This window comes from Sander lucioperca, chromosome 1 (assembly GCF_008315115.2).
Source record: "Sander lucioperca isolate FBNREF2018 chromosome 1, SLUC_FBN_1.2, whole genome shotgun sequence".
NCBI lineage: Eukaryota > Metazoa > Chordata > Actinopteri > Perciformes > Percidae > Sander > Sander lucioperca.
In genome coordinates, this window is record NC_050173.1 from 22653580 (window position 1) to 22679970 (window position 26391).

The 26391-nt window shown below is 42.7% G+C and overlaps 1 protein-coding gene across 1 annotated transcript; it reads left to right on the forward strand.

The window, feature by feature from the left end:
- The first annotated feature begins 1275 nt into the window (after nt 1-1275).
- Nucleotides 1276-25728, forward strand: LOC116037909. The gene is made up of 36 exons (XM_036006770.1): nt 1276-1409; nt 1539-1669; nt 1761-1828; nt 2015-2208; nt 2301-2336; nt 2420-2648; nt 3770-3894; nt 4425-4537; nt 4686-4792; nt 5071-5207; nt 5618-5725; nt 5809-5916; nt 6002-6118; nt 12851-13043; nt 13726-13994; nt 14157-14293; nt 14422-14581; nt 15612-15655; nt 16438-16624; nt 16747-16871; nt 17965-18032; nt 18167-18360; nt 18760-18858; nt 19070-19289; nt 19632-19774; nt 19980-20077; nt 20271-20380; nt 20584-20717; nt 20909-21013; nt 21190-21300; nt 21381-21494; nt 21647-21766; nt 21873-22056; nt 22134-22405; nt 22530-22666; nt 24329-25728. Exons 1-36 carry the CDS (start codon nt 1382-1384, stop codon nt 24494-24496), a joined length of 4893 nt encoding a protein of 1630 aa, XP_035862663.1. The 5' UTR covers nt 1276-1381; the 3' UTR covers nt 24497-25728.
- The last annotated feature ends 663 nt before the right edge of the window (nt 25729-26391 follow it).

Sequence of the window (26391 nt, forward strand, 5' to 3'; positions counted from 1 at the left end):
GTTTCTCCAACACCAGGATCTGGTTTCACACACCTGTCGACATCCAAACACTGCTGTGTGGCTCTACATTATTTGTGGGTCCGCTTATTTTATAAGGCCGTTTTTGTTCTGAAGGAAAAGAGAATGGATCTCAAACACCGGAAATCAGGAATTAGATGATAGAGGTTTGAAGGGATGCCTGTGTCATGGGCACAGAGCGAGAGGCGAACGAGACGACAATCGGAGATGAGGATGTTTCTCAAACGGACGCTGCCAGTGTAAGTAAGATGTATCCTAATGTAGTGTTATTTTTATAAAAGCATGGTGACTTAAACTACAACATTTTAAATCCTGTCATATTTGAAATGGGAATAAAGCTTTTTCTCCAGATGAAACCCTGGAGATTTGAGTGTGGACATAACATCAAAACCTTTTAACTCGCATCTTTTGTCCTGTTGGTTGATTAAATATGTGTAAAATAGATTAAACTTTTTTTTCCCCGTGGGAATCTATATCCTGTTAACTTGTGATGGATTAAATGCCGCTTGCACAGTATGGGATGACACTGAATGAATAATATATGTGCATTGGGTAACTCAATGAGAGCCGAGCGCTGCATCTGATGGAGTAGCTGTCAGGCATTCTTCACAAGCTAAAAGTGACCAGTAATGGAGCGTCATTACCTGTAGACACAAGCTTGCGTCATTGTTTTCAGACCAACAGCTAAATGTGATGGTTTTGTTTAATTTTATCAACATTGATGTTCTTTCAGTGCATGCTGTGACCCTGTACTATGTAATCACTTGCTCACCCACCATCTCTGTGCATTTGGGACTGATTAGCTTATTTTCCGGCCTACAGTAATCTAAACTAACTGACCTGGATAAGGTACAGTGATGCAAAAAATGGTAGAGGCATGGTTATGCCCTCTTGATGTTTTCCGCAGTAATTTAACCTAATTATGGTCCTCAAAGAGAGCCAGCATCGCTCTCTTGTGCCCTTTTGTCCCAACACTGAATCCTGAGATCTCTAATACACTTGATGAAGGATCTACAGTATCAAGAGACACTTGTTTGTGCTTTTCACATAATTTCAGCATCATTAACCACATCCCTATTAGAATCCACACAGATTGAAGTGACAACACGAAAGGGCAAGTAGAATTTACTGCTCCAATATTGGCATTTTGCATTAGAGTATGAATGTGTTCCCTCCCTGGCTGTAGATTGCAGATGTGTCTGTGGAGGTGGCCACAGTTGATCACACTCTGCAGAGGCTCTACAGGAAGTACAAGAAGACGAGACGTAAGCCCAAGGGACTCAAGAGGCTGTGGGCCTATCTGTTGAGCATCCGCCACCTCACTGTCATCATCACAGCAGTGGTGTTTGTGGTGGTGGTTATCATGTGGTCGCTGCTATGGGTCTTCATATGTAAGTGAGAGGATTCCTTTAATTAAATCTCATAAAATATTATATAAATATCTTTCCAGTGCATAATTACAATACTACATTACATTGATACTGCACCATATAATGCACATTTTGACAAAATGTCTTTAGTTCGCAGGGAAAGCAACAGTGGAGTGTATTTTGCCGGGATGTTCCGTGTTGCCAACGTGGAGTTTATCCCAGAGTACCGCCAGGAACAGTCTAGTGAGTTTGTATCCATGGCAAACAAAATACAACACGTGGTATGTATGGCTGTAACCCAGTTATTTACATGATGGTTAGTGCTGAACATGAGATCTGAGTGTCTTACGGTTAATTGCTGGTGTCTCGTAGGTGAGCAATGTGTACAAGGTGTCCTCAGTGGCCAGACTCTACAAGCAAGCTGTCATTTCAGACCTCAGGTAAAGTGTCTGTTAGTCATCATCATCATCATCATCATCATCATCATGAAGCAAAAAGAGGTCCAGCTGATATTTATGATTCAGATTGTGCTTTTGATGCCAGTTTTAAGCATCAAGACTTATTTACGACTGAGCAACACACCCTGTTTTTAAAGTTCAAATGTAAACTCTGTTTTCCTCACCCAGTAACAACAACAAGGGCGGTGTGCTGGTTCACTTCTGGATGGTGTTTGTGGTCCCTCGACTGAAGAGCCCAGCAGTGTGTGAGGAGTGTGTAGGAGCCATTTTCAGAGACTCAGTCCACACCAGCATGATGAACAGGTCCTCTGTAGGCTACCTGCTGGGTCTCCCAGTGGATATCGACTCCATCCTCATCAATGGTGTGTCAGTGTGTTTACATGTGCATCCTAAAACTGTGTGCATCCTAAAACTGTGTATCAATGCAGAGATTATTAATTGTGTCTTCCTGCAGCTGTTCAGCGATCAGATTATTCATCAAATGGAGCAGGTAGGTGAAAATACTAAAGTTATATAAAAGTTACACTGTATGTCATGGAGTGTGTCCATTAGTTTTTTTCCCTCTCCTCCAAGGCTCTCAGTGTGTAGATAAGCTGTATGCTAACCTTCCTGGGGCGAGTGTACCTTTGAACGTCTTCTCATCATGGGGTGGTGTGAATTGCCATGTAAAACTCACTGCTGCCCCCGGCTCTCTGATCCGTCTGACCGTCACCTCGCTCCTCATTGAGCCCAGCGACTGTGTGAATGATGCCCTGACTGTGTACGACGCTCTGCTGCCCATGAGAGGGCGCATTCTGCACAGGTGAGTGTAGCTTCCAGACAGCTGATTTCTCGCCTTATGTGATTAGGCAGGCCTGTTGCCTACATGACAATGGCCTGTTTTCCCACATATTAAAGCTGCAAGCAAATCAAAAAGGCTTCTTGCCATATGCCACTGTATTTTCTCTAAAACATAAACCTTGAATATACTAATACCCTAACATTCAAAAATCATGTAAAAAAGGTGGTAAATAAAGTTAAATTCAATTTGCAGAATTTTAATCAAATTAGGCCATTTCTTGACACCAAAGCTGCCAAGTTGTTCTTATATACTATGATATTTTTACATATTGAGTATTGGTTTACAAACTGGTCATTAACTAGCATAACTACTATTAAAAGCATTGAATCTCTATTTAAGAAAGCCATTAAAACTTTTGATAAAAAGGCATTGTCATTTCACCATTGCGATATCTTAGAGAGACATAAATGTTTAAGCTTTGACAATTTCAAACATTTCAAGTATTGATATTGGTTTGTTTGGTATATAAAGTGTTACATAATCTTGCCCCCCCCCCCCTCCGCTTCATGGCTTTTTCCAAAGACTTGAAAGTGGAGGTAGTACACGAGCCTCTGTAAAAGGGGAATGTGTGATACCATTTAGACACACCACTTCTGGACAAAACGTATTGTCAATAATAGGAGGTAAACTCTGGAATAGCTTTCCCCTCCCAATAACAGAGTGTCCTACATTCAACACCTTTAAAACTCACTTAAAACATTAGCTCCTAGAAAACCAGAGATGCACTCACTTTCAACTGTCACACATTTCATCACCCATACACTTTCACTGTTAAATTGAAAGCAGTATAGAGGTGGGTCAATAATGTCTTTGTCATCATGTATTTTTGTTTTGTTTTGTTTGTTTTGTCAATGTATATGTCATCATTATGTGTACCTTTTAATTTATAGTGAATGAGTGCTGTATGACTGCTGGCTGTCTCTATGTTAGTCCTGCCTAGGGACTGCAGATGAAAAGTAGTTATTTTTACTAATTCTGGCATATTTACATGGTGTTTTTTATACAACAATGTTCATGAATATGCATGGTCCCTATCAAATAAACCAATAAAATAAAAAATAATGTGTATCTCTGTGCTGCAGGCTGTGTGAGTCAGTGGCCAGCTCCTTCTCCCTGGTGTCTACCTCCAATGTCATGTTGCTGTCCTTCAGAATGACCAATGGCAACAAGAGCTTCAGAGGACACTTTGAGGCCATTGCTGAAGAAGGTATGACACAATTACCTTGTTATTGTATATGCCAGTGGTTTCAAACCACTGGCATTTACCTAGGCTATTTACCTATGTATGACCCCTCCACACAGATTCAATATGTCTATGATCTGTGAGCAGTTGCATAAAATGATTATTTTCCTTCTCAGATGTTTTAGTTTTTTTCTAAAGGCCTGATTGAATAAAACTACCTACAATTTCACAAGAAAAAAGGAAAATAATTTTGAGAATAACAAAAACGTTTTTGACTCTCCCTTGTTTCATTTATCACTTTGCATGTTGCACTTTCATATGGCTCTTTGTAGTTTGGCTTATTTAAAGCTAATGTACTTGCACTTACTACTTGTTGTCTGGAGTTTGTACCTTCAAGGTTGAAAGCACTTAATTGGAAGTCACTTTGGATAAAAGCGTCAGCTAAATGACATGTGATGTAATGTAATGTATCATCTTTTCACTGAGATTTATCTTAAGAACACTGCTGGTCGAGGTGAAAGTATAATCCTTAAGTCTGTCTCTGTCTGTCTCAGTGTGTATGTCTCAAATTGAGACCCACATAAAGCCTGACATCACTGGTCAAATCTACAGCCCCTTCCATCCCAGCCTTCTGCCCCCACAGTGCTTCTGCACCTGGAAGTTTGAGGTAGAGCACACACACACACACACACACACACACACACACACACACACACACACACACACACACACGACAAACTGATGCTGAGTTCTTCTTAACCAGTGACTTAAAATATCTTTTATTGATTGTGTATTCTGTTTGTATTTTATTCTAGACCCCTAACAGTGCTTTAGGAGTTGCTCTGAAGTTTCAGAACTATGTATTGAAACCAAAGGCCATGGAGGGCTGTGAACACGGCTGGTGGAAGGTCAATGAAATCATGTATGTGGGTGCAGAAGAAGAAGAAGACAGACTTTAGTGATCCCCAAGGGGAAATTACAGCTGCATGCATATAAAGGAAAAATCCAACTCAAAACAACATTTACACTCAACTATTTCATATATGTTTGTCCATTTTTACAAATATCTACAACCATAGACAATCTTTGGATATATTATTTAGTAGATAAGGTATTTTAACATTGTATTCAATTGTGCATTTACTCAGTCCCACAACAACATCCTGTGATGGTTTTTTGATGGTTGCTTTCCCTCCGCAGTTTCTGTGGCAGCTACGTGGGACACCACACGGTGTTTCGGATCGCTGACCACAGCCCAGAGGTGGAATTTCGCAGCAGCTCACGTAACTCTGCTCAGCCTTTTCAGGCGTCTTACAGCAGCTACAATATCAGCCAGCGTAAGCACTGCAGGCCCAGAGTATGACTCATTGTAACAGCCTGGATACTGCAGTAAATGACAGACCATAGGTGTTTCATTGTACTCCAGGGTGGATGTGAGTTAATGACTTTGTTTTTGAAGTGTATTCTAAAAAATACAATCTACTTTACAGAGTAAAAACAGACATTTTGAAACTTCATGTGAAACATGCACAACATGGACCTGTTTTAGAAAAGATGAAAATAATTAAGTCAATTTCTTTTCTCAATGTTTTTGTGTCATTCACATAGTTAGCATAACCATTGAAGCGCCTTGTGGTGTCATTTAGTCGGTCACTAGAGTAGAAATGAAGTGCAGCAAAGGCAACTTTTGTTTATGCACATAACTTGTCTATTTTAACCTCTCTTTCCCCACTCATGTGTGCACCAGCCTGTCCAGAGAGCCACTTCCTGTGCTCCACAGGACTGTGTGTGGAGAAAAGTCGACGCTGTGACGGCCTGGACGACTGCCAGGATGAGAGTGACGAGGTCTTCTGCTGTAAGTCGTCCTAGAAGTTACATAATACTGGTTGTTTAAGAACAAATGGCATTGCGCTGGAAAAATGTTCCATATCTTTACAGCGAGGCCGACAAAAAACTGTGGTGGCAACAGTCCTCTGCATCCTTTGTATGTATGCAATGGAGAGACAGACTGCACCAATGGAATAGATGAGATCAACTGCACTCAGGGTATACTTTTTTTTTAATTTAATATGTATGCCCTTTCACTGTTTAACCACTGATAATTATATAATATGTTCTCTACTTTTGTCAGAAACAACCTGCTCTGAAATCAGGTATCAATGCAACAGTGGCTCCTGCATCATGAAGAAGAACGCAAAGTGCGATGGTGTCCATGACTGTCAGGACCACAGTGACGAGGCCGATTGTGGTGAGCGCTCTGCATTATACTCCATGTGCACATCTTGAAGTTGCAGCAAAAAGAAAAGAAACTTCAATAATATCACTACAGATTGCTTTATAATCCCACCTCCACCTTTTTTTCTAGTAATATATCATGCAACTTCATTAAAGTGACTCCAGTGCCAACGTGTTGTATGATGGAATGGTGCAAAACTGTTTATCCTTTGTAAGACACTGCACTCACAAGATTCATTTTCAAAATTTTAGAAAGCTCACCATTATGCATCAAACATCTTTCATATTTTTAACAACTCTTAACCGTTTTGCTCAGCGTGATTTAAAATGTAAACATCCAGTTTTAACTCAATATGATGAATTCTGGAGATAAGATGCTGTTAAAATGCCATTTCCTCCAGCTTTTATCACTACCGCTGCTGATGATTTATCAGCTTAAGCCACATCAACACATTTGGTTATGTCCCACCTGAATGGTTGGCTCTTTACATTACATTACATTACATTACATTACATGTCATTTAGCTGACGCTTTTATCCAAAGCGATTTCCAATTAAGTGCTTTCAACCCTGAAGGTGCAAACTCCAGACAACAAGTAGTAAGTGCAAGTACATTAGCTTAAGCAAAACTACAAATATATATATATATATATATATATATATATATATATATATATATATATATATATATATATTAGGGCTGTCAATCGATTAAAAAAATTAATCTAATTAATTACAGACTCTGTGATTAATTAATCGAAATTAATTGCATACATAATTAACGGTGCCTGAACCGATACTTTTTAAGAAAGTAAAAAAAGAAAAGAAAAGAAAACAAAGGGTACTAAACAACAGTTGGTGACATTAAAGAACGGCTTGTTTATTGCTAAGGCCATATGGTCAAAATTAAATGTTGTTAACATTAATAGTTATACATTAATAATAATGTATAACAATAACAATTAAAGCTGCAAGCAGCGATGGACGGGCCCTCGCTCCTCTGCGCGCATCGGGGTCACCGGCAGTCGCCGCTCCTTGCGACCGTGCATTTGCGCGGCACTCAGACACCGCAAATCGTCACCAATGAAAAGGGAACTCCCTGCTGCGTTCAATGATACCTCACACAAGACTCTACCTTAGATGGGTCAGCATTTATGAAAAGGGGCGTGGCTTGAACATAGGGGGTGGGCCAAACCATCACCAATGAAGAAGCAACTCTCTGCTGAGTTCAATGACACCTCACACAAGACCCTACCTTAAACGGTTCAAATGTTATGAAAGGGGGCGTGGCTTAAGCATAGGGGGCGGGCCAAACGATCACCAATGACGAAGGAACTCTCTGCTGAGTTCAATGATACCTCACACAAGACTCTACCTTAGATGGATCAGCATTCATGAAAGGGGGCGTGGCTTAGCCATAGGGGGCGGGCCTAACCATCACCAATGAAGAAGCAACTCTCTGCTGAGTTCACTGATACCTCACACAATGGTCAACCTTAAATTGTTCAAATGTTATGAAAGGGGGCGTGGCTTAAGCATAGGGGGCGGGCCAAACCATCACCAATGAAGAAGCAACTCTCTGCTGAGTTCAATGACACCTCACACAAGACTCTACCTTAGATGGATCAGCATTCATGAAAGGGGGCGTGGCTTAAGCATAGGGGGCGGGCCAAACCATCACCAATGAAGAAGCAACTCTCTGCTGAGTTCAATGACACCTCACACAAGACTCTACCTTAAACGGTACAAATGTTATGAAAGGGGGCGTGGCCTGAGTAAGTGGGCGTGGTTATATTATAGGGGCCTGCTCATTATCACATGTAGACCATACATTCTAAGTTTCAAATCGGATGATGTTTGTCATATAAGGCGCATTTCCTGTTGCCAGCGGGGGGCGCTATGACCAAAAGTCAAATATGGCCTGTAGGTGTCCTCAGGCCTGGACCCTTGTCAATCTTGAGAATTTTCGGGCAGATACGACAACGTACACTCAAGTTACAACAATTTATTTGTTCATCGCTCAACACTCAAAATGGCCGCCACGCCACGCCCACACCGCCAGACGAAAAGTTTTTCTTTTAATAACTTTTCATCTTTAAGGTGTTGGGATGATAGAGACCAAGTTTGAAGTACATCGGATGAAATCTCTAGGAGGAGTTCGTTAAAGTATAGCACCTTGACTTTTAGGCCTACTTCCTGTTGCCACTAGGGGGCGCTATGACTTTAAGTAAATATCGGCCTTTATTTGTCCTCAGGGTTGGACTCTTATGAATCCTGAAAAGTTTCGAGCCAATCGGACAATGTACACTCGAGTTACACCCACTTCCTGTTTTGGCGGCGAAACGCACAAAATGGCCGCCCCGCCACTGCCATGCCCTATGACGAAAAGTTTTTCTTTTAACAACTTTTCATCTTTAATGTCTTAAGATGGCACAGACCGAATTTGAAGTTGATCGGATGAAATCTCTAGGAGGAGTTCGTTAAAGTACGACATGTGGAAATGGCCAAAATCGCAATTTCGAACTTTTAAATCAAACTTCCTGTTGGGCTTAGGGTATGGCTTCAATGTATGGCTTTTTTGTACATCTTGACATGATACATATGTGTACCAAGTTTCGTGAGTCTACGTTAAACGCACTGCAGGGGCTCAATTTTTTTAACTTTGTAGGGGGCGCTAGCGAGCCATTTTTGCGCGCCTATTCCCGACAACCTTAAAATACATAAATTTTCACCAGACTTGATGCGACCGCCAAATTTGGTGAGTTTTTGAATATGTTAAGCCCCTCAAAAAGCCAATTCATTTGCCGGGAAAAGAATAATAATAATTCCTTCAGTTTCAATAGGGCCTTCGCTGCTGTCGGCGCACGGGCCCTAATAACTTATTTCACTAGTAAATTGCTGTTGAACGACAAAAACAACCACCAAGGACATTTACAATAACTTCAAATACACCACGAAGCTGTAGTTTACCAGTTTCATTGAACGCCCCGTCTGTGTTGTTTTTCCGATGGTAGCTCGGCAGCTGCAGATTGTTACATCCCGCTATTGAGTCACAGTCCTCTACAGTAAAACACAGTCAAACTTTATACCGTTCAGCGTTAGCTGTCAGCATTGTAACTGTCGGTACACGATCCGTTCTGCCTGCACGATCCGTTCTGCACATGCGCAAGATAATACTGTTTTACCGAGGATACGACCTGCACGATCTGTTCCACGCTAGCCTATGGCTAGCCTCCACCGGGAAGCTAACGTTAGTTTAGCTAACAGCTAATTCGGCTAACCGCTAGCTGACAGCTAGATTCAGTCTAAAATAACGTTAACTCAAACGTAATGGGAAAAGCAGGCTACAGCTAAATTAAGACTTCACAGTAATAACAATAAAGACAAGTATTGAGTGATTGTATTTTAAATGAGCACAAGTAAAGTAGAACTGACGTAACATCTGTTATATATGTTAGGTGTTTGTTATATATGTCAACGTTTATTTTCAAGTTTTATTTTGAGGTTCTTTTAAAGTTATTACATGCTGTCTCAGCTAGCAGTTAGCCGAATTAGCTGTTAGCTAAACTAACGTTAGCTTGCCTGTGGAGGCTAACGGCAGACCGCTACAATCAGCTAGCGGTTAGCCGAATTAGCTGTTAGCTAAACTAACGTTAGCTTGGCTGTCGACCGGAAGCGTGGAACAGATCGTGCAGTGTCGTAAATCCTCGTACAACCGCGCATGCGCGAACATTTTGCGCATGTGCAGAACGGATCGTGCAGGCAGAACGGATCGTGTACCGACAGTAACCGTGTTTAATCCAGCTACTAGCTAGCGGTAGGCTAACGTCAGCTGCTGTCGAGTATAGTGTTAACTAGCTAGCGGTAGGCTAACGTTAGCTGCTGTCGAGTATAGTGTTAACTAGCGTCACATGCAGCGGTGTTTGTGTTGCCTGTATCGTCTTCAGAGCACCAGAGAGAAGTGCAGACATATCAGTGGCACCTGATTTCGGTAGCCAGGGTTGGCAGGAAGACGATTTTTATAAGTAAATGTTCCAGTTAATGATCCAGGCAGCGCATTCTCGTCTCCCTCCTTCATTTTACAGTCCAATGGTGGCTAGAACGGCTCCGGGTCAAACGTCAATATGGAATGGATTAATCTGTGTTATTTTTTTTTAACGCGTTATTTTTTTCGTTATTTTGACAGCCCTAATATATATAATTTATTTTTATATATCTTTTTTTTTTTTTATCCGTACGGAGCCCCCCTGGTCCCACTTTGTAAAAAAAAATTATAACTATCTCGTGGCCTCAAGATAGTATCTCGTGGCCTCAAGATAAGTGTATATAAAAGGAGAATGCACAATGGAGCAGCTTTTCTCCCCAAACAGAGAGTGCAGAGAGTTTCTCCTAAAACCTAACCTCCGCCATCCCATTATTGTGGCGGGTCCCCCGCGGCCGTCTCCCGGCGCGTAAGGCGCCCTTTCCCCGTTAGGTTTCTCCTAAACCCAACCTCCGCCATCCCGTTATTGTGGTGCGTCCCCAGCGGGCCGCCTTGCGGCCGCCTCCCAGTTTACAAAGCATCATTTTCGGCCGTTTCCCAGCCGTCTCCCGGCGTCCTTTCCCCGAGAAAATAACGTGACATTTACATGAACTGCCGTGAGACTGCATATCCATAGTCCTTTATAATTCTTCTTCATATTTTATAGACTATATTTATACTTTTTACATGTATATGCTTGTTTATTTACCAACTTCTATTATTTATATTCCTTTAAATGTCTTGATGCACTCTCACTCTCAGGACAGCGAACAGTCGGGATTTCGTTGAGTGATTAGTTGTCCCTCGCTGTGAGGGGGCAGCAAGCAGGTTGGCTGATGCAGAGCGGAGTGAGCGGGTTGGGGTATAGGGTTTGACCGTGTCCTGGATGTATGCTGGGGCTGATCCGTTCGTGGCCCTGTATGCAAGTACTAGTATCTTGAAGCGGATGCGGGCAGCAACTGGTAACCAGTGAAGAGAGCGGAGGAGCGGTGTAGTGTGAGAGAACTTGGGGAGGTTGAAGACAAGTCAAGCTGCTGCGTTCTGAATGAGCTGCAGGGGCTGGATGGCACATGCAGGCAGGCCAATCAGGAGGAAGTTGCAGTAGTCTAGACGTGAGATGACTAGAGCCTCAACCAGAGCCTGAGCCGCCGTTAGAAGGGGACGTATCCTTCTGATGTTATGCAGCATGTATCTACACGATTGGGTGGTTGCAGCAATGTTGGCAGTGAAGGAGAATTGGTTGTCAAGTGTCACACCCAGGTTTCTAGCAGTCTGGGTGGGCACTACCACAGAGTTGTCAATTGTTATAGTTAGGTCTTGGGTAGGAGAGCCCTTCCCTGGAAGGAAAAGGAGCTCAGTCTTGTCAAGGTTGAGTTTCAGATGGTGTGTGGACATCCAAGAAGAGATGTCAGTCAGACAGGCCGAGATACGTGCTGCTACTTGAGTTTCAGACTCCGGAAAGGAGAGAATTAGCTGGGTGTCATCTGCGTAGCTGTGATAAGAGAAGCCGTGTGAGTGAATGACAGACCCGAGAGAGTTGGTGTACAGAGAAAAGAGGAGGGGACCAAGGACTGATCCCTGAGGAACCCCAGTTTTGAGTGGGCAAGGTTCTGAGGTAGATCCTCTCCAAGTTACCCGGTAGCTTCGGTTTGTCAGGTAAGATGTGAGCAAAGAGAGCGCAGAGCCTGAGACACCCAGATCCTGGAGTTTTGAAATGAGGATCTGATTGTTCACTGTGGCAAAGGCAGCAGAAAGGTCCAGAAGGATGACGACGGAAGAGAAAGAGGTTGTTCTAGCGATGTGAAGCTGCTCAGTGACAGCAAGGAGGGCAGTTTCTGGTGAGTGGCCAGCCTTGAAGCCAGACTGGTGGGGATCAAGAAGGTTGTTCTGGTGGAGATAAGTAGAGAGTTGATTAGAAATGGCACACTCAAGAGTTTTGGATAGAAATGGTAGAAAGGAGATGGGTCTGTAGTTATTTACCTCAGACGAGTCTACTGTACCGTGTGGCTCTTAATGAAGCAATTGATACATAGTGATTATACTGCCACTACACTGCCAGTTCTCTGCCAGATCCTTTATGTGGCTTCATGAGAACGTTATTTTATAATCCACTGGGCAGTGTGCTCCAAACCTGCTGACCTGCAGCACTGAGGTGGCCCAGCTGTAATAGCTCCTCTCTGTTAGCTGTTATTTTATCATGATGGGATCTAAAGGTGATGGGAACAGTCTTGTCTTTGATCACTCACTGAGACTTGGCAATACTGTTCATGGACGTGCGTGTGCGTGTGTGCGCACATGTCAAAGCTTTACTTTTTAATAAGGCGGCAGTAGACTTGTCTGTCACGGTGATGACTCAGTGTGTCAGCATAGAAAACACACAGTCATATTGTAAATTTACACTGATACAGGGACACTGTGCACACATAAACCCCTATTAGAGCTATAAACTGCACATAATCACAACAATAATTACTATTATTGTGATTATTGTGATTGTGCACATAATCACAATAATAATAATATTAGTATAGTATAATAGTATCTCTCACTGGGGGATACTCTTTTGTTAGTGGCAAAAATGTCTTGAATTTTAACGACAGTTTGACAATATGTAATATCCTGCACATGTCCATATATTCTGCATTCTGTGCTCCAACAATAAAACCAATGCCCAGTATAATTTAACCAGTAAAACAACACAATCCCTCACTGTGTGCTCCTCAGCCTGTGGTCGTCCCTCCTTGAAGAAGGTGGGTTCATCTTCAGGAGCTGAGCGTATCGTGGGTGGAGATAACTCTGTGGAGGGGGAGTGGCCGTGGCAGGTCAGCCTCCACTTCTCTGGTAACCTGTACTGTGGGGCTTCTGTCCTCTCCTCTGATTGGCTCATCTCAGCAGCACACTGCTTCAGCAAGGAAAGGTCAGTCACTCTCACTGCTGATTAACAACTTCCTGTAATTGTTATATGATCACTGTATTGGCTAATGTATAAAAAAAAAAAAAAAAAAAAAAACACAGAGCAGTGCAGAAGGCTCTGATAATACCGTGGTTCCCAATCAAACACCCATTACATGTTATGCTTTTTGTGTGGACATGAGTTGTGAACATTTCAACCAGTGTTTTTTTCATTCTTAGTTTATTTAAAAAAAAAAAAAATTCAGATGCCTAACGATGTAAAAGTATGCAGTATTTCACAAAAAATAAAAGACAAAATGAGAAAAAACTAAACATAATTTTGTGTAGAATAAATTACTTGTATTTACTATTTTTTTTAATTTTTTTATTTATTTTGTATTCATCTTGTGACCCTTCAGATTTATCTGGGGAACACTTGCAGGGTCCCAACCCTCAGGCAACCCTCATTTGGCAGTTTATTACATCACCAGTTTTTTATCACATTTTAACCGATTTATATCATTTTATCATATCATGACATATTGATTAATCTGGTAATTATTACATTATCAGGTAAAAGGCTTCTGCCTCATATTTTTTTGAACAAACTGCCACTTACTGTTTATATCAACTCATCTGTTTTCTTAGACATAGTATATTCTACAAAATGTCCTCCTTCAGTGATCCCTGATATATATCTCCACCAGGCTGTCTGACCCACGATACTGGAGCGCCCACCTCGGCATGCTGACACAGGGCAGTGCCAAACACGTGGCTGAGATCCAGCGGATTGTGGTGCATGAGTATTATAACACGTACACATTTGACTATGACATCGCCCTGCTGCAGCTGAAGAAGCCCTGGCCTCCCTCCCTCAGCCCGCTGGTCCAGCCTGTGTGCCTGCCACCCCCCTCCCACACTGTCACAGACAACCACCGCTGCTTGGTCACCGGGTGGGGATACCGTTCTGAGGAGGGTGAGCAATGCCTCGGATAGAGCTCAGTTACTTTTATACTTTAATATAACTATTTTATCCTTGAGGGGGTTGGTCTGACAGGGCTGGTTTACATGCAGTGTTCTAAAAACATAACAGTAATATGTCAGTTGCATGATCTATGTCCACATCTTGCCCCTGCAGACAAAGTGCTGCCCTCAGTGCTGCAGAAAGCACAGGTGTCCTTACTGAGCCAGACTGACTGTAAGAAGAGCTATGGACCTGTCTCCCCACGCATGCTGTGTGCTGGGGTCCCCTCTGGAGAGCAGGACGCCTGCAGGGTGAGCTCCCATCTGACTGAATCACCCACAATCACCTGTATTTAATTTATACTAGCAGATGTGAAGCATTAAAAGTTGTTTTTTGAATGTGTGTTCTTTCTGCATCAACTGCTCTCTTTGTGTCTCAGGGCGACTCAGGGGGTCCTCTGTCCTGTCAGGCAGCGGGCGGGGGTCGCTGGTTCCTGATTGGCATCGTCAGCTGGGGGGCGGGCTGTGGCAGACCAAACCTCCCTGGGGTCTACACCAGGGTCAACAAGTTCACCTCCTGGATCTACAGCCATATCAGCTGACACGATGAAACTCTTATTCATCCAGTGACAGCAGATACCTAATAATAAAAGCATCATCAGATACTGTGTATTTTTTTTTTTAAAGCCACTTGTTGAAGGTGTCTAAGTCACACTTTTAACATATTTCTCCTATGCAGTCATCAAATTTCTTATATATCCCAGCCAAGTTATTAACACATTTAAAACTCTGCCACTGGCAGTCCCCAGCATTGCAATTAGAATGCTCTATCACATTCTAGTGTGACTATTTAACATAAACCCTTGTACAACACCGACATGAATACTGAGAGCAAAGACAAAAAGACAAAAAGCATCAAGTATTTCAACTTTGTTTCTGTGTTGTAACATGTATTGAAACATTAAGATTGTAACTTTATTTCAAAGATTGCTACTTGCTGGAAATGCATTCATACATCATTCAGTAACATTTTTAGAGGCAACATTTTTAAATGGTAGAAAGATACAACACATTCCACAATAAGGTCACAAAGGTGACAAACCTTAAAACACACCTTTTTGCCTACTTTTCCATGAACGTTTTAATAAATAATGATTGATTATTTCAAAGGGTTAATGACACATGATTTTGATATTTTTTAAAACTCGGGATTAAATGGGTTAATAGCACTTTGTAATATCAGTAAAGGGCAAGCAGGAAAAGTGCCTTGAAAGACTTTAATTCCCTTCAGGTATCGTCTATTCCTCCATCCAAGTCTGGGACTAAAGCCTAAGAACATGTAATGTCCTGTTACAGCCTTTGTGCCAAAATTTGTAATTGCAGGTTCTGTCCTGTTTTGCCCCCCTAGCATCCAAAGGCACAGCAGCCAAACTCCAATTGTAATACCTCGCACACGTTTCCCTCAAGCACCCCTTTGTCCCTCCTAGCTTTACTCCCACATACACAGCGAGGAAGTTTGCCCACAATATCTGTCGCACGGACGGTTGTGCGGATTGTATCCTTTCATAGTGCTCCCATTGTCCCCGCACTGCATTCTGGGGCTCCGTGTGACACCTGCCGCCCCGTTCAGGTAAACGGGAGGCGGTGAATGCCCGCCGCATCCGAGCCGCTCAGGTCGGATTTCTGCGCTTTTTTCAAAGAAAGCGACAGCGGGGGTTTCCTCTCTCTCCATCGTTTCTATGAGGTATTGTTGCATATCGCCTCTCCGGAGCTAAACGGGACAGTGCTATGAGGACTCTCCCCAAAAGCAAAACTTGCGAAGTGTACTACGTCTCTGGGCATGGACATTCAGGCTGCACCGCACAGGTAAGCCTCCACTGTGCTCTTTTCATTGCGCGTAAAACGACGATTGTGCCAAGCGGGACTTGGGAACTATTTTCTCAATATATTCTATATGTATATGGCGAAATGAGTTTGTTTATTTAACTTTTGGGTTTTTTATTGCAATACCTGAAGGATGCATATTAATGAGAACCTATCAAACCGAGTCAGCCATGGTTCATCTTAATTGCAAAAATCCGTCTCTATGGGTATGTGGGTGTCTTTCTCATGAATGTCCATATCTGGGTGAGCCACTTAATTGAGTGCTGACACCGCAGAGCCAGGCCGTGGGAAAGCAGACTCGTCTAGCCACGCTTTGTCTGCTCCCCCGGGGAATCCTGCCAACCCCTTAAATGTTTTAGGAGATCCTTTCAGCTCAAAGATGTTCACCGTTACTCTCCCTAAATCAGTGTCTGCTCCGCCATTAAATCAATGTCTCAGTGATTTGGGCAGACAGGCTGCATTTTCTTTATTGCTGTGGTCACATAAGAATAAAATGCCAACAATTAGAAGCAACTTGAGCACAGACATCAAACGCTGGTATGATATTTGAGTCATGTCCTTGTCTCTGGAAGGGAGAGGGGCAGTTGAAGGAGCACACCCAGTCATTGAGTCCCCCCACGAAGCCTAAGGATCAGGCAGAGCAGAAGGTAGAGGGGGGGAGAGCTCCAGCCTGTGGCTCCTGGAGGAGATGGATGTTAGGTGTCCTGCCTTTCTTTCCCTTTGCTGCTGCCATTGCACTGACTCTCCACTTCTTTACATGTGAGTACAGATCTGCTTTGGTGTTTCAGACATGTCTCCTGTCCTTAAAATGTGTTTAATTTGACTTACACCTACAGTCACACAATTGCACCTGTCTCAAATCTATACCTCCTTCTCTCCAGCTCCGCCCTCCTCAGTGTTCTTCCTTGGTGGCAGCCTGGAGTTCCCAAACCTGAGCTTCTCCTCAGAGCTGACTGACTCCACCTCCCCTCAGTTCCGCCTGCAGGCTCAGGCTTTGAACCATTATGTAAGTGGAACGATGGACTTGTCCGTCAGTGAATGACACTTTAGATCAGACCTGATCTTGCTGCTCTTACTTGATATGGTAGACTACAGCAGCTACTAGTGTCTTTTCTTCTGCCCTGTTTCTCCTTTCCATCATCCTCTTTTATTGTCTGTCTTTGCATTCTTATTTGTTTACTTTTTTTTTTATCAGCTTTGTCCTCCTTTTTTTTCCTTTCTTTTTTTGCACACCACTTTTCTCTCCTCTGTCCCTCTCTCTGTCTCTCTCTGGTGGTGTTAAATGTAAAGCTGAAACGGGAGCTGGGCACAGTGTGTGTGCGAGTTCCCGAGACCCCCAGGGACAGGGCCCTTTCAGGGCTGAGGACAAGCCTGGCATTTGTGAGCCCAGCTAGGCCCAGGCAGCGAGAGTGAGAGGAAGAGCAGGCCTTCAATAAAAACATTGTCTGTGTACCTGTCACACAATCAGCCACTCTGTGTGCCGTACACTACAGAGAGGAGGTGAACCTCAGTTTGACGCTGGGGTTGAGAGGGAGAGACAGGGCAGTAGGGCAGGCTGGGATGACAGAGGGATTGGGGGATGGACAAAGATATAAGAAGGGGAATTTGGATATTGGAGAAAAAGGTCAGATGCATGGCTGAACATTCTTGCTGAGCAGTAGAGAAATGGCGAATAGGTGTAAATCCCTGAAAATCTACACTGACATAGTGTAATGCTCCTTTAATCAGGGTGAGTTAGCAGGCTTGTTAAATGGTTAGAGTATCTGTATGCCCATCTGTTCATTAAAGAACAGGTGAACTCAAGGCTAGGAGTCCATACCACCCAGGGTCCTACCTCTACACGGCCACCAGGTAGAGACACAATGGAGCTCTGTGCTGCTCAAAGTCAACACACACACACACACACACACACACACACACAAATAATGCTTAATGCTTTGGTTGAACTCTGGCTGCATGTTCAAACAGGTGTGTTCATGTGTTGCTTACAACGAGAAAAGAACTCACTTGCACTGCTGTGATGTCACACCTACAGTACTGTAGTTTACAGTATGTGGTCAACCCTCCTTTTTTGCCTTTTTGTATTTTTTTGAAAACAGTTCTCAGAACTCTACGATTCCTCGCCGTGGAGCTCTTACTACCTGCACTCAGGAATTACTGCCTTTAGGTATGATGCACCAACAAAAAGCTTACTGATGAAACTAAATGTGCAGCAGTTACATAAAAGGGACATGCATGACAACAACATACAGCTGTATGTCCCCTGCAGAATAGCAACATTGTAAACCCTTTGTGTGACAGTGAAGGAGCGGAAGGGCTCAATGTCTTCTACTGGAGTAAATTCTCTGCCCCGGACGATGTTGCAGTGGCGATCCGGAGGTCTGGCCCAGAGAGGCTGCAGCGCAGGCTTCCTGGCAGCAACAAGGTGCTGCGGGACAGCCGCAACGAGCAGCGCTATTACATGGAGCAAGATGACGACATGCTCCACCTGCTGGGTAGAGACTCTCACTGTACAGTACATGCATATTAACCACACGCATATGCACATGTGTAGGTTTTTGTCTAAAACTTTTGGGCTCTGTAGTTTCATCAATATGCATATATTAGCATATATTACACTATACAATAACTACTAATACATAGGTTAAAAACAGAATCATACATACATTTAAAAACTCCACAAATGCTTAACACAGCCTCACATCAAATAGAAACACTAATTAACGCTTTGTAACTGTTTTATAAATATTTTACCCATGTTTTATCAGTTGGACTTAATTTTATAAATAAGCATTAATTATGGATTTCTGTCTGTGCATTGCTGTAGAGTGATACTGAATTTCAAGAGTATGTTGACTGTATGTTGATCTGTTGTGTGTGTATTGTGTATGTAGGTTTGGACCCTGACGACTTTGAATTTGAAGAAGAAAAATCAGACAAGAGTAAGAATCCAAACAGCATCCAGAGTGGGAAGTGGCAGCTTGGCTTCCAAGGTGAGTAGAGCATACGTCCGACATTATGTTACAAAACGTAAAGATCTGGTTTCTAAAAAAAAAAAATCTGAGAAAAAGTGTTATTGACAACTTTTATGGTTGCCATTAATGCAGCTTTCAAGGCCTGCATGCCAGGTCTGCTGGCAGGACAGGAAAAAGTGCACTAGACATCATTCATCTTGTAAATATTTCCATCCCTTTCTCTATCTAGCGATGTCCTTTGACCTCTATGCCAAATATGGCAACAACCGCACCCTGAGCCTTGTGAATCCCAAGAAACCGTACTACCAGTGGCGTCTTCGCGTGCCGTCAGGTCATGTGGTCCGACTGGTCATCCTCACCCTGCATGGTGCCACACCAGGAAGCTGCACTGCCCACAAGCTCTCGGCTTACGACTTCTTACTTCCATTACAGAACAAGATCATCGCACGGTAAAGATTTTTTTTTTTCTCTGGTGTTGCACTGAGCTCATCTCTGTAATATATGTGTGAATTTATGTACATATGTGTATGCATATGAATATGTATATGTATATTATAATTTCTTTATGTACAAACTTATATCTGTACATCATAGTCAAATGTTTTTGTTCACCCTGTTCAGCTTTGTTGTCCTTATTTTTTTTAGCCGTTATGTGTATTTCTGTGTTCTGAGCAACAAAAAGCCGGAGTCAAATTTCCTGTATGTGTTAACTCTGCCAAAATAACTGTTTCTGATATGTCTCATTTATATATTGTATGTATACATATCCTGGATCCATTTACCTGTCGCAGGTGGTGTGGGCTGCCTATTTCAGGTTTATCCCCTGTTATGAAGCTGACATCCTCCGGAAATGTAATGTTGGTCACCTTCTCCTTCAGCAGACAGAGGGATGGAGCAATCTTCAAAGCTTACTTCCAGGCCATCCCAAAAGCAGGTTTGAGTGCTCTCACAAACAGACAAAAGCATGCGCAGCACTGTCTATGTTCTACAAATCTTGTGTGATATGTTCACGTTCGTGCTGGAATGATTTATTTCCACTGATTAGCATATGTAGAGCAAGGTTGCCTTGGAAGGGGATGGACTTAACCTCTTTATTGTGTATTCTGTGCACTTGACTGTGTCACCATCTCCCCCTGCAGGTTGTGGAGGGTCGATTTCCTCCTGGAACGGCTCAATTTCCTCTCCCTACTACCCTTCCTATTATCCTCCTAACATAGACTGCACATGGACACTACGGGTGAGTGTATGCATACACAATAATAATAATAATCTCTCTTACATACCTGTGAGTGTGAGGTTTAACAGTGGAATAAGAAAGAGAAAGTGGAATGTAAGAGAGGGAAAGAGTGAATCATCCCTTTGTCATTTGGCCCGTCCACATTCCAGCATGTGAGCACTTTCTTCTTAGTCATTTTTGGTTACTTTATCAGGCGCCGTTGCCAGGATACCTGATCTCCATGACGATCGTGACGATAGATATTCAGGATTCCTCGTCATCAGACGGCTGTGAGAAAGACTGGCTGGACATCGGGGGGGTCAAGTGAGTTGTGAAACTGTGGCCCATCAGTAAGGGTTAGGGTTAGCATTTCATCCACATCAATCATATACATTTTTTTTACACTTGCTGTAAGTGACATGATCTCATTAGCTCATAATTGTTTAAGACATTCCATGTTTTTGTGGCTGCATATGAGTAATGAGTAAAAAGTAAAATTCCTTACTTTTTTACTCTTCTGCTTCAAGACTGTGTAATCCAGTGTCAGACAGCAGCAAAAAGCGAGTCTACTCCTCTCCTCTCTCCCTCCACTTCCATTCGGACGAATCTCTCACTCACAAGGGCTTCTACTTGCTCTACCGAGCCTTCTCTCCAGAGGGCAGTAAGTAAAATCTGACGCTTTCAAATAAGTAGCCCTCTCTCATTGTAATTTGCTCAGAGCCTAGTGATACAGTGTGTCATTTCTGAAGTAACATGGTTTTTTTTGTTTCCTAAGCTCCACACATATCCACATCTACGCCAAAATTGTAATTCCAGAGAGTACATTTGAGTTTCATCCCTGTCTATCTCCAGCCTGTCCTCGGCATTTTCGCTGTGGAGATGGACGCTGTATCCCTCTGAGGAAGGTGTGTGATGGAGTAAAAGATTGCTTAGATGGACGAGACGAGGCTAAATGCTGTAAGTCTGTTGCCTGAAGACACTATTGTAGATACAAAAGGACTGTACACTTGACCCACACAGTCTTTTATTCTTAACATTTAATCTGAAAGACATGACCTTTGTGCTACACTCAGATTTGTATGCGTTTGTGTGTTTCTATGTGCATGTTTTGCACATATGTGTAAAACATGTAGCATCCTGCAGGCCAGGTGAAGTGCTGTGTGGGAATGGCCAGTGTAAGCCTCAAAGCAGCCAGTGTGTGAGCCAGAGCAGCTGTGCAGACAGCAGTGAAGAGGGCGCCTGTGGTGAGTAGACTGTCACCGTCGCAACACATGCATGTGCTTGTTTGTAGTTTGATGAATAAAACGTATGTGTTTGTTTCCAGCAGGTAAATGTTACCACGTGTGTCCCAACAATGTCTGTTTGCCAAAGTCTTCAGTGTGTGATGGTGTTATTGACTGCAAAGACCGCAGCGATGAACTCAACTGTACCAGAGCATGTGAGTTTTCATGACGTCAGACATCACTAGTTACACTGACTGATCAATTTAAGTGTATTTTATTGCAATATGTTGTATTTATAAGTACATTTCTCTTTATTTTAAGTGCCATTTTTTTCACACAATCTAATTATGTCATTCGTTCTCTTAAGACCTTAAAGGCTGCTCCTCATCTTCATACAAATGTGCCAACGGAAAGTGTCTAAGTAAGGTTAACCCTGAGTGTGACGGAGTCAAAGACTGCGTGGACGGCTCTGATGAACTGCGCTGTGGTAAGTTCTCACTCACAAAATACAACCTTACACTCCTAAAAACTGAAAATGCTCTAAATTTCTATCATGATTTTTGTCTCCTCCTCTTTCTCCTTGTGTGTCCCAGGCTGTGGCACCAGGCCCAGGAAGCGCACTAAGATAGTGGGTGGCTCTGATGCTGTGGCTGGGTCATGGCCGTGGCAGGTCAGCCTCCAGATGGATCGCTACGGCCACGTATGTGGAGCCACACTGGTCGCCAACCGCTGGCTCATCTCTGCAGCTCACTGCTTCCAGGACTCAGATGCCATTAAGTAAAAAAGACACCTTGAAGGCTCATTATGTTAACCACAATTCATGTGTGATGTCTTCATGCATGTTGTGTCTGCAGATACTCAGATGCCCGTGCATGGCGGGCCTACATGGGAATGCGTGTGATGAATACAGGGAACAATGGCGCAGCCACCAGACCAATACGCCGGATCCTCCTCCACCCGCAGTATGACCAGTTTACCTCCGACTACGACATTGCACTTCTCGAGCTCAGTGCTCCTATCTTCTTTAATGACTTGGTGCAGCCCGTCTGCGTCCCCGCGCCCTCACACACCTTCACAACGGGGACCAGCTGCTACGTCACAGGCTGGGGGGTACTCATGGAGGACGGTAAGACCTAAAGTTTGTTTTGAAACAAACGTAGATTGCGGACAATATAGACAAGCATCACGGCATGGTCAAATGTTTCATAATACCACATGATGTTTCCATTTTATGATTGTTTTAATTATAGGTGAACTGGCCTCTCGCTTACAAGAGGCCTCAGTGAAGATCATCAACAGGAACACTTGTAACAAGCTGTATGATGAGGCTGTCACTCCCAGGATGCTGTGCGCTGGGAACCTGCAGGGAGGGGTGGACGCCTGCCAGGTAAGTGTGTGCATCACTGAATTTTTGGAAAAATAACTTGCCTCAGTGAATTCAATTTCAGTTTGATTTCCCAGAGTTTCTCTCTTAACCACAACAGAATGTGTCTACAATCAGAACAATTAAGACAATCATATTTCTCTTGGTCTTCATGCTCTACGTCTTCTGCATTACTACTTCCAATACAGGTTGAAGACTAAAGTTGGCCAATGTGAAACTGTGAAAACTGTGGCAAATGCCACCCTATTATTTGTTGTCCTTATTGGACAACAAATGTATTGATAGTAATTACATATCAAAAATATTAGATACCATAAACAACATTTAGATCAAACATATTAATTAGCACAGTAACAGGGAAACCGGGAAACAGAAGCCAAGAACGGCCATCCTTGCAATTGTTTTTGTAATGTCAGAGATAACAAAAGCCTAAAGGCCCAGACACAGAGCCGACGGCCAACCGTCAGCAGAAAAGGCAGTTGAGCTGATCAGTCTCCCCAAATTGGTCAAAAAAATGCCTCGGAACACATCAAAGCGACGAGACGTAATACGTCTCCATAACAGCAGGCTAATCTGTATTGTCGCCCAAAAATGAAAACCGGCAGCTGATTGGACGAACGCGTCACGTGGGTCTAGTTTCTCCGGAAATTCAAAGAAAGACTGTCATGGCGGCTTGTTCAGAATACGATCTCATATTGTACTAAAATAGTTCACCGAAATGTGTTTCTGAAAACATTTTAAGTGAGAAATAGGCCATGCAGTTGCTGAATCTGTCTTCATTTCAGATCAACAAAGTTTAAAAAGTCAGTTTAAAAGATTTTCGTCAGATTTTGAGAGACTCTAGTCACGCTCATTCCGCTCCCCGTTTCCGGGTTAGCACTCTACCAATCAGATGGGTCATTTGAGTCCGACTGCTGGCAGTGCCCGCCCCGCCGATTATACATGTCAAATCGGCCAAAATGAAGGACGACGGCCCCTCGGACGGACGACAGCACAGAACACACCGAACAGACTCGAGTCACTGACCTCGCCAGACTGTCCAACGGCCGATTGTCGGCTCTGTGTGTCCGGGCCTTAACACTACATACAGACACAAAATCAAGCATTTTATCTGTATCCGTATAGAGATATCTCAAAGTAAAATTCCCATCAGCTCGATCTGGGCCGCTTGATTGCATTTCGCATAAATGTCATTATATAATTGGTGCACAACAGTAGTAGCATCAGCTGATTTAACCATGAGAGTGACGGCTAGTTTGACTGCAGTGCATGATGGCATGGCACTCCTGATCTCTGATAAACATAAATAATAAGAAGAAACAATCTTTTGTGATAACAAATATCAGCAGTAAGCAGCAATTACCAGTTAGCTTATTAACAAATCACAATAAAAAAAAGAACCTTTATTAAAAAAGAAGCCTACAGATAATGCAGCTATAAGTGCATTTGTGAAGTAGATAAAAGAAGTGCTGAAGCTACCGGCTGGTGGTAGAATACTGCTTATGCTCAAGTAGCTCACATATTCTCTCATTGGATTTCTCTCTGCTTGTCTTGAACTTTCTGTTATGAAAAGTCACTTCAGCTGCTCTGAAAATGTTTTAATGTCCTTTATTTTCATATTTGTTTTGTCTGAATGTGTATCACTATGCATGTCTGTGGTCTCAGGGTGACTCAGGAGGTCCGTTGGTGTGTCTGGAGCGAGGCAGGCGGTGGTTCCTGGCGGGGATTGTGAGCTGGGGTGAGGGCTGTGCGAGGCAGAACCGTCCCGGTGTCTACACACAGGTGGTCAGGTTCACTGACTGGATCCATCAGCAGACTAAAGGACAGGTGTGAACTGAACACCACACTCACATGAAGAAAAAATGAGACCGACTTAACACACAGGACCATGGTTTCAGACTTGGAGACCATCTTCAGATGGTTGTCATGATTGCATGACAGCACATTCAGTCAGTTTTTGGAAGTGAGTCCATGGCAACGACCAGCAGGGGCATCATCCCTGCTCCACACCAACCAGCTTCCCCTTACAATCTCCAAACACTGACAGTGGCTATGTTGACATGCACAAAATGCAGTAACTAACCTGGTTATTAAATTAACTTTGAACCTGTGCAAATTACACATGATACTTTAAAATAAAAACACTCTATTAGCTTTTAGTTTTCACTGTGTGCACAAATGTAGACTGAACTATGGGTCGATATTTATGGCTCTACAATTTTGACAGAGAAAGCTTAAGTCTCCTTAATCAAATGGACAGATGAGGCCAAAGAACAACAAATAGCTAATTTATCCTGTGCATGTAAATATAGCCAATCACTTCCCGTTTTCCTACCCACCCTCTTATTCCTGTCACAGCTACATTTTTCACTACAGAGATAGTGACCATGTCAGGTGTTGCAGACAAAAATCACAACAGTCCTTTTATTGAATGTGGAAAGAGTTCTCTCCTCACACACATGTAACCGTATATTTTTGCCCTTATCTACATTCGTCCATGTACTGTATGTGTGTTCATGACCGACTGTATGTGTTTAAGAGTTGTTATTGTGCTGTTATGTGTATGTATGTGCATTTGTATATCATGAGTTTATCCTTATGTTCAATATATTCTGTAACTGTAGAAAAGTGAATAATCCCTCAGTAGGAGGTGATAATATATTTTGCATTTCACTTTTACTGTGATTTAATTTATCTTTATGGTGCCACCTTTGCACTTCATGCTCCATGAAAAGCATGATAACAGCTCCCTTTACAACCATGATGCAGTGGATGCTGGCATAAGGAACAAATAAGTTCATCAGGAGAAAACCTTACCAATCTTTGTCTATGCAGATACCCATGCATGTTCCCGTGTCTCCTGCTGCCCCTCACATCACCACCTGGTGGCCAATCTGCACCATTGTTCATTTTATGTCCTGAGGGAATGATGCACCTTAACACCCAAAGGATTTAAAACATACAGTTTGCATCATTGTTTTATGATATCAGATATGCTTTTACATTAAAGACACAAGTTCCAACGCAGCAGGTCTCAAAAAACACTGTTGCGTTTATTGCTGCATTTTGTTATGACATTTATATTTTTTTCGTTTTTTTCTTACTATAATGTCCAACAGTGAAATTTACCTTTTTTTTACCTTTATTAATTTAATGTTGGGCTGGTAAATTTCTATTGCTTCAGTTGTTATTGGTGCTTTTGACTGAAAAGAGTACAATGTGCGAGGCGCCTGTACAGTACAGCAGTTTGGAGTCAGTACTTTTATATAAAACATCATCTGATGACGTTATGGTGCGAGCAAGACGTCACCTTTAAACTAAGGTTACCTGTCTAAGTGGTGAGATCAGTATTTGTCTAGTTGTGTAATGTGTGGTATGCTCTTCCAAGCAGAAAACTTGTTTATTATCGTTTTGGAGATAAAAAAAAAAAGATCGCAGTTTGAAATGTGAGAAACATGACTGTCAAGTTGTTGATGAGGACAAAACCCGTTTACTCCCATGCCTACGTGCTGATAATCCCGTGCACCAACCGAGAGTACACAAGATTTAAGCACAGAGCTGCCCAGTTACGCATCTTCTCGGTATGGTGCCAAAATCAAGCCCGACTGGAAATAAGATAATTTGCAGATTATTAGATAGGAAGTGGCAATTTCATGTTAAAATGAACATGTTTAAAAGTGTGTCAAAAAGAAAGGGTTATTTTGGACCGTTTCTTTCATTAACACCTC

Excerpts from the sequence above, each read along its gene's own strand:
- LOC116037909 (XM_036006770.1), top strand. The coding sequence starts at position 1,382 with ATGTGGTCGCTGCTATGGGTCTTCATAT. Across the intron at positions 14,294-14,421 it reads GAGAGCAGGACGCCTGCAGG|GGCGACTCAGGGGGTCCTCT; the intron begins GTGAGCTCCCAT and ends TTTGTGTCTCAG. Across the intron at positions 22,667-24,328 it reads GAGGGGTGGACGCCTGCCAG|GGTGACTCAGGAGGTCCGTT; the intron begins GTAAGTGTGTGC and ends CTGTGGTCTCAG.